This window comes from Acyrthosiphon pisum, chromosome X (assembly GCF_005508785.2).
Source record: "Acyrthosiphon pisum isolate AL4f chromosome X, pea_aphid_22Mar2018_4r6ur, whole genome shotgun sequence".
NCBI classification, from domain to species: Eukaryota; Metazoa; Arthropoda; class Insecta; order Hemiptera; family Aphididae; genus Acyrthosiphon; species Acyrthosiphon pisum.
In genome coordinates, this window is record NC_042493.1 from 26,293,416 (window position 1) to 26,305,698 (window position 12,283).

Genomic DNA, 12,283 nt, shown 5'->3' on the forward strand with positions numbered 1-12,283 from the left:
CTAGATAAGATAAAATATAAATAAATATTATCTAGATGAAATATCTAGATAAATTTATCTAGATAAGTCTCAACACTGCCCATAAGAGTTCATGGTTACTATTATTAATATTTAATAATTAATAAGCTGAACAAATATCATCCGAGGATTATATTGTATAATTTGCCACCTAATATGTGTATAATAATTAATAATATTATATCGTACAAGAGATATATTTTTTTGTATACCTACAAAGATTTTATTTGTATAATTTAACCACTTAATATATTTTGTATTATTATTGTAAATAATATCGTGCAAGACATAACATTATTATATTTTTATAGGTCAAAAGACGTTATTCAAACTTATTTTACGAATACGAATATGGACCACTAGTTTACTAATAGAAAAAAAATCCACTCAGATTACCAAATTTTTTTTTAATCTAATTATGTGCAGCGTGTGTAACTGAAAATCTGTAATTTTTATTCGTATGTCCTATATTATAATCTATAATTTTGTTATACCATTTATTACAATTGAATAGTCCTCGTCGCCGTTATCCGTTACATATTTTTTTTTTTTTTTTTTTCTTTATTAGTAATACACAATCTGTACACAAACGGCACAATAAGAGTATGAGCTGAGACACAATAAAAAAACATGAAATTATGAGCTAAGAAGCCACCCACCGATGACACTTATGTTTTTTTAAATTACTTGTTTTAACTTAATTATTATTTTTTTTTTTTACATTTTTTTTTAAATTTTTAAATTTTTTTTTTTTGTTAGGGGTTAAGTAGGTCTCTACACCATTTACGCTTAAGGCGACAAGGAGGATTACCAGGAATGGTTAATGAAGCCAGATTTTTTACAAGTTCGTTTGGATGGGAGTTAAGGCGTAGGTGGAATCGTTTGTAATAATTTTTAGCTTCTTCCTGAACTGTTTTCATATGTAGGTCTTTATGCAGGGAGTGATTTGAGACATATAGTGGAGAGTTGGTAATTTTTCTTAGTATTTTATTTTGGAATCGTTGAATTTTATTTAAATTTGATATTTTTGCGTTACCCCATAGCTGTAGATCCGTTACATATAATACGTGAATATTGTATACCTTTGGAACGTTATTTTTATTCATATCGATATCGTTGTACCGATAAATACATTTAAAAATAATAATACCTAATTATAATAATAATGTACACGAGCGAATATTTGTTATGTCTACGACACGTATGAAAATATATTTACATCATTACAACAACAACAACGAAATTATTTCTGGTTGAGGAATGGTGTTGGTGGTAGGGAATATCAAGTCAAATGTCTTCTTCACCGGCCTCACCATCGCCCTCGGTGGAGTCCATGCCCACCTCCTCGTAATCCTTCTCGAGCGCCGCCAAGTCCTCTCTGGCCTCGGAAAACTCGCCCTCCTCCATGCCCTCACCGACGTACCAGTGGACGAATGCCCGTTTCGCATACATGAGGTCAAACTTGTGATCGAGCCGGGCCCATGCCTCGGCAATAGCGGTAGTGTTGGATAACATGCAAACGGCCCGCTGGACCTTGGCCAGATCACCACCCGGCACCACGGTAGGTGGCTGGTAGTTGATACCCACCTTGAACCCAGTAGGGCACCAGTCGACGAACACGATGGTCCGCTTGGTCTTGATGGTGGCGATTGCGGCGTTCACATCCTTGGGCACCACGTCGCCGCGGTACAGCATGCAACACGCCATGTACTTGCCGTGTCGTGGGTCGCACTTGACCATCTGGTTTGCCGGTTCGAAGCACGCATTGGTAATCTCAGCCACGGACAGTTGCTCGTGGTACGCCTTCTCGGCCGATATGACCGGTGCGTAAGTGGCCAGCGGGAAGTGTATACGCGGGTACGGCACCAAGTTCGTCTGGAACTCGGTCAGGTCGACGTTCAGCGCACCGTCGAATCGCAGCGACGCCGTAATGGACGACACGATCTGCCCGATCAGCCTATTCAGATTTGTGTACGTGGGACGCTCGATGTCCAAGTTCCGCCGGCATATGTCGTAGATGGCTTCGTTGTCCACCATGAACGCACAGTCAGAATGTTCGAGAGTGGTATGCGTAGTCAGTACCGAGTTGTACGGTTCCACGACGGCCGTCGATACCTGTGATATAATATTGTGACATTAAAAAATACTTGTGGTTGATATTTTATCATCAATGTTAATTAAAAATATGTCGTTTAATCATCTCGTCATAAGTAGGTACGCGGGCGGTAGCCGCTGAAATTCGGGGAGGTTTCTCAGACAGCAATTTTTTGCTTAATAATATTATTATAACATTATAATAACGAATAATATTAGTATAACGTTATTATAACACTATTATAATATTATTGTTACAAAATTGTCTGGGTTTAATGAACAAAAACAAGCTCTTCGTGCCCAACGACAAGTTAAGTTCGTCTTTAATAATACTATAGTTTTAAGGACCCCGGTTTCCACCCACAGATTCATTGAGTATATTATTGTTTTACTATCGGAAAAAAAATTAATTCTTTTTGTATATAAACGGTGAGAAAAAACTTTACAAACGATGTTTTTTTAACCAAATCCAACTAATATTATAATTATACGATAAAAACGCTCGTGGTCTACATAGGTGTAGGTTGGTACTTGGTACTCACTTGAGGCGCTGGGTAAATGGCAAATTCCAGTTTGCTCTTTTTTCCGTAATCGGAACTGAGCCGTTCCATGAGCAGTGACGCGAAACCGGAACCGGTGCCGCCACCAAACGAGTGGAATATCAAAAACCCTTGAAGCCCGGTGCACTGATCGGCCAACTTCCTGATCCGGTCCAGCACTAGGTCGACGATCTCCTTGCCGATTGTGTAATGGCCGCGGGCATAATTGTTGGCCGCATCTTCCTTGCCGGTGATCAGTTGCTCCGGGTGGAATAGCTGTCTGTACGTTCCAGTTCTCACTTCGTCTGCGCAAACGTATAATTCATTATTAATAATATTATTTAATATCATTTATTCCGCGAAAAATATATAAAAACATTTTTTTATACACATTAAAATCTATGTACTTCGTAAAAATACACGAACTATGTAACAATAGCTTATTTTTAATCACATTTTTCGTGATTATTTTTCTCGTTGCAAATAGTTATTTTCTAATTTTGGCTACCTTCTGATATTTAAATATATTATAATTTATATATTTTATTATTAAAAATTAAAAAATAATATGAAAAATGCACATCTACTAATATAATACATTTTACTATGTACTAATTGTCCTACTTATTTCCGCTACACCTACAGAACATATTATATAAGCTATTAAACGTTAATTTGCTTAAATTGGAAAAAAAACTAAATAAAAACCCGTCACCCGTGCAGAAGTGTCCCCTTTTGAAATAATAAGGAGAAATAATTTTAACGAAAAAAAAAGTACGCTTACCAACGACGGTCGGTTCGAGGTCTATGAACACGGCCCGGGGGACGTGTTTTCCAGCGCCGGTTTCACTGAAAAAAGTGTTAAAGCTGTCGTCTCCGCTGCCCACAGACTTGTCGGACGGCATTTGTCCGTCCGGTTGGATACCATGCTCCAGACAGTACAATTCCCAGCACGCGTTGCCGATCTGGACGCCAGCTTGTCCTACATGTACGGATATACATTCACGCTGAAAAAAAATAAACACGAAATTAAATTTGATGTGAATAACATTAAACCATGATCCACGCGATTTGTTTCTTTCTCAACAGCACTCGGATATAAGTGTCGCGAAAACGAAATGATTCTAAGACGAAATGGCCGGCGAGCGATCATCGTTTGAACAATTATATTATACGATGTAATTATTGTAATAATTATTAATTATTATATCCGAGCCCGTTCGCCTTGCGGCGCTGCAGCCGACGGGTCCATTAAATTTAACGATGGGTAGGTACATCTACCAGTTATTATATAATTAAGTACCTATACTGTTATACCATGTTACGATATTATGTCTATATTAATTAATCAAATTAGGATAATATTGTGTTGTTGTACTTACCATGATTGAAATAAATTTTAGAATAAATCCAATTTAACAACGAAACGACTAAATGAGTAATACAGAAACGTTCGCAAGATAAATGAAAACGCGTTATTCGAAACCAAAATGTAATTAAACGAAAACGGTTGTCAAGGAAATATACAACGATTTTAAAAACATACTATAGATTGATTATTAACAGCCAATACTGTTATACGGAATTAATTTATATTTTCAATAATTTAAAACTAATGCCGTCGTACCGCGAGAATATGACATTTTTAAATATGACTTGAGTGTAAAATTATTGTCGAATCCTAGTGGTACGAACATAATATTTTATTCCTGTATACATTGTGTGGCTACACGTCATAAAATATGATATATATATATATGATAATAAAAGTATTATTATTGTACACATTAATTGTGTACAGTAATATATTAAAAAGCTTTGACAGATATTGAAATGGTGAGAAATTAATTATGTATAACTATACCAATGCTAATAATTAATTTTATTGACATGAAAAATAACATCGTTACAAAATATTTAATAATCTAAAAAATATCTTAAAAGTACAGCCTTTTAAGATATTTTTAATACAAATTGTTTTACGTGAAGCGTAAAAATGAATAATATTTATCAATTAAAATATAATATAAAATCATTTATAGATATTAAAAATAATTTAAATGTAGGTACGTATATTGTACGCATAAATAACGTATTTAAATAATGCACGGAATTTTCGTTAATAATTACTATTTAATAAATTTATCTTAATAATTGAATGGTTTAATACTTAAACGATAACAATTAAAGAACCTGAATGTAATTTGAATTTAATATTGTGAGAACTTTTATATTTTAACTAAGACATTCTTCATTATTTTTAAATAAATAATTACTGATATAAATTCAGATTTTGAGTGAACCTATTGATTTATATTTTTATTCTACGTGATAGCAAAAATAATTAAACGTATAAGGACAAACATTAATTTGGTACATTTAAATAATTAATTGTTTTTGGTTGACTGAACAAATAAAATAAAATTATGATTTAACAAGAAATTTTTTTTAAAAAAGTACCAGATTAATTTAAGAAAAAATTAAAACTATTTGAATTGATTGAACAAAATGTAAAAGTGTAAAACCAATTCATTTTTACAGACACATTAAATATCCTAATGTCATACCTAAATTTTTTTAGATGTAAAATTGTTAAATATTAATTGTAATTAAAATAATATCGAGAAGAAAAAAATGAAATCGAATTAATTAAAATACTAACTAACAATAAAAAATCCGATATAATCCCGATATCATTTTGAGTACCTACTTAATTTTATATATTTAAAATATTATGAACGTCATACTTAATTTAAATTATTTTAAGACACAGTAAATGAATAGGTAATTATAAAAAGAGATATAAATAATTCGAAAATAAAAATGTATAAAAAGTTATAATACGGTTTTGGGAATAAAGCATAATTACGATAGAATAAGAAAATTACTCACCATTTTGTTTGATGTAGTTGAAAAACGGTTACAAAAAGAAAATGAATGAAGGAAATCAAAACGAAATACGTGCGAACAATTATTACAGAAAAAAATGTAACAGAAAGTTTATGACACGTATGCTGACGTTACAACGTTCGTACAAATAATGAATTTATGTTCTAAACGACAGCGGTCGCTAGGTGGCCGTTGCTGCGAGAAAATTCTATTGAGTTCTAAAAGATACGTCACACTCATCGATGGATACAACGGATTATAATATTGCAGTATTTTCAAGGAATATCAATATCGCCGCCGCTAGCTTATTGCAGTAATATTTTATTAGCACGGCCAATAGTTGGTTATTAAATTACCCCGACAGGACGCGCGTGTTTACCGATGTCAGTGGTGTAGTCGGCATTATGCGTTGGGGGGGGGAGGTGTGGTTGATAATTTGTTATATTATATTAACGAATCCTTCATAAGTTTTGTATGCTAATGCAATTTGTATATAACATTTTGCACTTTAGCACTTTTGCAACAACCTTCGTATACAAACTACAGTCTTAAAACACGGTTAGGCGCGTAGTCTGCAAGGAGATGGGGGTGTTTGGTGTTGAAACACACCTCACAGGTGTATTTAAATATAAAGTATTAAAGTATACTCCTTTAAAAAATCCCGGATACGCGCTTGTCTTACGTAATACGTACACCGCGGAACGCTGAATGTATTATTAAATATTTTGGAAATTTCGGGAAGGTCCTTAGTGCATTTACGCCACTTACGGAGATTATCCACCATCCACGAGTTCAGTGGTGGTCAAACAGAATTTAGGTGGGGGGGGGGGGGGGTGAGAAGAATCACCATGAACTTTTTTTTCAATGTTTATAACATTTTATAATCATAAATTATATTTTTAATAATCAAATTGTGTTTGTTAAAAAATCAGAACCCTCCTCTTTCTTGACAAAATCATTTGACCAATAGGTAGGTATGAAAAATACGATATAGTTGTATTCTGTTTACATCAACCTTGGTTATTAATCCGTGTGTTGTTTTGACTAATTTAATGTTTTTATCTTATGTTAACTTCGTCAAATGTATTTTTAAACCATTTAATATATATAATAATAATTATTATTATAATATTTAAATCAAAACTTAATGATGTTTGACATCAGTATATGCACAATATTTTTTTATAACAATAAAACCTCCTTGGCTATAATAGTCGTAGGAGTAGGTAATAATGTTATTTAACAAATGTTAAGTTTGAACTAAAATATACAAACATTAAATAATTTGTTATACAGATATTCAAATAAATTTAATTTTTAACTCTTACATACGTTATTACTTTAATTAATTTAGTTATTGTTTTTATTATTATTTAAAATATCACACTTATTTCATTTTGACATACACTGTCATGTAAACAAGCGCGATGTCATTATGACAATGAATAAACGCTATCAGCACAAATATTAGCCAAATGTTCAAATTACGTATATAATTTAGTGAAAGTTATATTGATTGGATTAAAAAATTGACGGGACCTTTTTTTGTTATCCTTACATATAGGTAATCATAATATGACAGCAGTGCCGAGTTTGCAAATTTGGCGACCCGCAGCGAATATTATTTATTGCCGCACTTAGTTTTAGGTTAATATCTAGGGAATCTCATAGGCTTTTTATATTAATTTTTAAATTCTTATTAATTTTAAAACGAGTTAATATGAGTATTTTAAAATTGTTTGTACCTACTCATAACTCGCTTTAAAATTAAAAGCCTATGAGATTCCCTAGATAATAATCTTACTTTCAAATTTGATAAGAGGACAATAAATTAACTGTAATTTTTAAGCTAACAGAGCTGAACGTGATCTGCTGAGCGTAAAATTGTATTATGTTACGTGTAAGACGGAGACTGCAGATGTCTGTATAGCGTCCTCTTCAGTATGGCACGAGCAAGTTATGCACAACCTGAGTTAGTAGGTACCTACCATCAATTCCGATTATTTAAATTATTTATTCCACATTATATGGGGCCGGAGTGGCGCAGTGGTCACACAGTTGACTTACCACTCACACAGTCATCGGTTCGATTCATAGCAAAGTGCAAAAAATGTGTGTGATTCTACGCAGTCACCATTTTCCCGTGCTGTCGTCCGATTGCGTCATCCGGTTTCCAACTAGGTCCCCACTCCACTGGGAGTGAAGACCGCACATGTCTCCTCTTGGAGAAGGGGGGTAGTATCATGCATATAGTGATATATACATAGATAAATAGATCACATGATCTCCCTACTACCCACTTGTGATAAGCATTGTCAAAGACCTTGAGGTCGTTACAATGAACAAATTAGAAAAAAAAAAAAAAAAAAACATTATATATACGAAGCATATATCTATATATATTGATATAGGTACCTTAATATATAGGTACTTATTTCACATATACTGAAGCGTCGTTCTCATTTAAATATTGTTAAGAGCGCTGCACGACAATATTATTATATGATTATATCTATGCATACTTTTATACCAGGAAAATGTATATTTATTCATTCACTTAATACGAAGCGATTATGTAATTATGTACCTAGCTATAATAATTTATGCACCCGACATATTATATATTATATTGTGTGAATAAGACGTGTGATTCAGCGAAATACGAGTTTTGTTTAATGTAAAAAAAAAATTCGTTATTATCGAAATGACAGTTTATAAGTGGACTGTCGCAGTAGGTAGTATCTACTCTCTATTACAAAATAATATATATTGATTCGAAAAAGAAATTAACATACATCATCTATTTATGGGTAGCTCAAGGAGAAATTTGAATAAATCAATTATTATACGGAGAAATATTAATTACCGGGGCCAGATGAATTGAAGAAAAAAAAAACAATTGAAATATTTTTCTATTTAATACTATGTTTATAATGATTTTTACTACCTATATTTGAAAAATGATGTGTTAAACATGTTAAAAACAAAATTTTAAAATGTTTTAAATGAATATTTTAATTAAATTTACTTGCAAGTACCGCTGTTCATGTTGTAATTCCGGTTGATTATAAGATATTTCAGAAATATTTAAGACTTCAGAAATAAACAATAATTAGGTACGTTAAAATAAGTTCTACACTTCTAACTTCTAAAGACAAAACATTTCAGTGTAAAACATTACGCCCAGATGCCCGGTTATGCGCATTTTTTTTATTAGTTTTAAGTTTTAATTACTCTACTGATAGTATAGCACAATAGCAGTTTGTACCTAGGTACAGAGGCGTGCTGAATAGTAATTTTTTGAGGCAATTCCTTCAGGCAAAATTCGGGTAGGTGGGAGGGTGGGTGTGTTACTATAGATGTGCAACTTATACCTAAAAAAACTTAATAATAATTATTATTTTGAATAATAAAGAAAATAGTGAAAAAAATGTTGGTGGTGGGGAGGGGGATCAAATTGTATATAGTTTGCCTTAGGTCTGCTTGTCAGTTCGGCACGCCACTGGCCTAGGTATGTGTTAGTAGTTTGTATCTAGGTACATAGTTTTAAACTCTCAAGTGCATGTGTAATTTTTATTTTTAATTTGCAATTATTGACCATTGTACATTTGTACCTATAACTATTGTGAGTAATGACTGAACGTGTGAAAAAATTTAAACGTTTTTTGAACTTTAGGTGAAAGTAAATATTTTAAACAAGTTATACGAGTTACTACCTATTTATTTTATTATTTTATTTATTTATTATTATTATTATATACACTGGAAAATTAAAAAAGGGCATTTCATTAGTATTACCTATATGAACAATGATTAAAATATCACTTTATTGACTTACATTTTCAAAAGTAATAAATAAATGATGATTAAATATTGGTGGAGGTTTTAGCTTCTTTTTTAGATTCTGAGTGGAACGATGAATTTATTGATTTTACAATGATGTGTGTTTTTTTTTTTATTTTTTTATTTTCTTTTTTTTGTGTGTGTACACGATAAGTAGTCGAAATAATGCTTCGATTATCAACTTCAGTATCTTGTTCGATTGGAAAGTGAATATCGTTGGTGCATTAGGGAGGTCAAAATTTAAAATTCCCAGTAATTTTCAAAAGCACCGTGAAAAACAAAAGAAAAATTAAGGAAAAACGGGAATTTTACGCAAAATCGATTTTTCACAAAATTGAATTTGGTTTTTGGTGTAACTTTAAAACAAATGACCGTATATACATGAAATTTTCAATGGTTGTTTATATTTCCATTTTCTATACACGATAACATTTTCAAAATATTTTGATTTGTTTTGAGCTTTTTACGGACAATTTCAGTTTCCAATTTAATTAGTTTTTTTTCTATGAATGTCAATAAAACTTTATTTGTTGAGTAAAAATACTTGAAAATTTAATACAAGGCTCCTACTATATTGTTACAATGAGATTTAAAAAAATATTATAAATCCTTAGTCACAGTTTTTTTTTTATTAGCATTTAAAGTTCAAAAATTGACAAAATATGTAAAAATCACGAAAATTAGCAAATTATTTTGAGTTAAGAATTCGTAAAAAATTTTCTTTTTAAATCTAAGATTTTAAAATGTAATACAAGATTCCTTATAAGATTATCTACCTTTATCAAACAAAAAATATCTATAAGAAAGTCAAATTAAATTTTTATGATCGTTTGAAATTCAAATTTTTACAACATTGGATATTCACTCGATTTCTCATGTAGCGATTTCCTTATTTTGTTGTAATTCAAAAACGAATAACTGTAGATACATGAAAATTTTACTGAATGTTTATATTAGCATTTCCTATACACCATACAATTTTGAAAATATTTTGACTCTTTTTGAGCTGTTTACGGATATTGTAAGTTTTCAATTTTTTTAGTTTTTTTTTTCTATAAATATCAATAAAGTTTTATCTGTTGGGCCAAAAAGTGTAAAAAATTAATACAAGGCTCCTGATACATTGTTACAATAGCAGTTGAAAAATATTAAAAATACATAGGCACAATTATTTTTTATAAGCATTTGAAGTTGAAATTTTGACAAAATTTATTAAATTTAAAATTGAATAATTATTTTGTAGTTAAAAACTTATAAAATGTTCAACTTTTATATCTAAGGATTGAAAATTTAAAACAATATTCCACGTAAATATTTAATTCTGTTACCAAAAATTCTAAGAAATACATAAGCACAGTTTATTTTTATAGTCATTTTTAGTTCGAATTTGGACGAAATTACATATTAAAAAACATGGAATAACTATTTTAGTTATTTTTTTGTGATTGTATAATATTACTCGTGGGTACTTGAAACTTCTAAAGTATACTATTATATATCTATGATAGTACCACGGTTTATTTTTGATGTATAACGCGTTACCTCATGGATATTGTGATATGATTAATTTGGAATTTATTATTGATACCTATTATAGATAATTTTTTTTTAATACTATAGATAAGTATACCTAGTATACCAAGTATACCTATAATAGGTATGTCTAATACCTAGACTGACAAACCGTCTCCGCTCAGAATAGTTTTTCTTATACAGTGATATTATATCATTGAATTCAAATTTAATACTATCCATTAAACAGTGACCCACTTGTAACATACTGTACAGCAGAGCGACATCCACTTACCCACCTTTTTTAATTTGCATGTTTTTACATAATTTATACATTCGTTAAGTCAAGGTAACTTGTACATTACCTATCTCCAGACAACAATTTTAGAAAAATAACTTTGGGTTAGGCAATCATAGAACATCGAGAAAATATTATTTATATTACCTACATATATTATGATATGAAAATAATCTGGTCTAAGTTATAGAGTAAATAGTAATACTAATACAAATTGACGAAACTGAACCAAACTCATCTGTAGCAGGTACTTACCAGAAATGTATTTATCTGTGCCCAAAATTGTTTTAGATTCTGAGCGGAGCGAGGAAGCTATTGTTTTTACAATGGTGTTTATTTTTATTTTTATTTTAATATCCTGTATACAAAATTTCTTCCAGAAGGACTGCTTCGATTTCAACATATGTTGAATATATATAGTACCTTATTTTTAGCAAATTGGATCAAGATGGTAATTTAGATAGGTCATTTTCTGATTTTCTCAATAGTTATGGGAAAAACCACCGAAAAATTACGAAAAAACGCTAAAAATGGGATTTTAATTTCTAACGCTTTGTTTATCACCATAGAAACGAATAAAAAATTATAATATTATAATATTAATTCAACTTACATGATAAAATAAATAATAATTTAAAATATCCAGACTGACAAACCGTCTCCGCTCAGAATCGTTTTTCTTATACAATGATGATGCAGGGCTCGAATTTGAAAAAAAATTCCGTTTAACGTTATTTACAATTAAAGCGTTACAGAATTTGTGCGTTTATTGTTATTGGTAATTTAAACGTTATTCAAATATTCTGTTTGTCGTTATTGAAAATTAATATGTTATCCATTTTTACATTTACCTAAGTATTTAATACTATTGAAAATTAAAACATAATCTAGTATTGCATTTTACAATTCTTATTTATAAGTACATAACAACTGTTAAATCCACTATAATAAACTCTAAATTCAAATTTGTATGCAAGTAGTAAGTACTGCCAGTAGTCAGTACCTACTCCGTAGTCTGTACTCTTGCAATTATTTTATACAAATAAATAGTAAATACTAATACTTAATAGTAAATACCCATATATTTTTA

General features: G+C 30.6%; 2 protein-coding genes across 3 annotated transcripts in view; both read right to left on the minus strand.

The window, feature by feature from the left end:
* Positions 1-1,124, minus strand: part of LOC103309556 (tubulin alpha chain-like) — a 2,291-nt gene extending 1,167 nt beyond the window's left edge. The window contains exon 1 of the mRNA XM_029485072.1: positions 1,101-1,124. Coding sequence (XP_029340932.1) covers positions 1,101-1,124 — 24 coding nt within the window. The remainder of the gene's footprint in view (positions 1-1,100) is intronic.
* A 74-nt stretch (positions 1,125-1,198) lies between these two features.
* Positions 1,199-5,879, minus strand: LOC100165839 (tubulin alpha-1 chain). 2 transcript variants are annotated; one of them, XM_001947073.5, is made up of 4 exons: positions 5,544-5,879; positions 3,436-3,658; positions 2,655-2,956; positions 1,199-2,133 (listed from the first exon to the last, which is right to left on the minus strand). In XM_001947073.5, the coding sequence occupies exons 1-4, from the start codon at positions 5,544-5,546 to the stop codon at positions 1,306-1,308; spliced, it is 1,356 nt and encodes a 451-aa protein (XP_001947108.2). In that variant the 5' UTR covers positions 5,547-5,879; the 3' UTR covers positions 1,199-1,305. The 2 variants fall into 2 exon arrangements, with proteins under 2 accessions (XP_001947108.2, XP_003244769.1); XM_003244721.4 differs by lacking the exon at positions 5,544-5,879 and adding an exon at positions 4,034-4,162.
* Positions 5,880-12,283: the final 6,404 nt, after the last annotated feature.

Coding starts and splice junctions, on each gene's coding strand:
- LOC100165839 (XM_001947073.5), bottom strand. Junction 2,957..3,435: donor CCTCGAACCGACCGTCGTTG/GTAAGCGTACTT, acceptor ACGTTTGCGCAG/ACGAAGTGAGAACTGGAACG. Junction 2,134..2,654: donor CCATTTACCCAGCGCCTCAA/GTGAGTACCAAG, acceptor ATTATATCACAG/GTATCGACGGCCGTCGTGGA.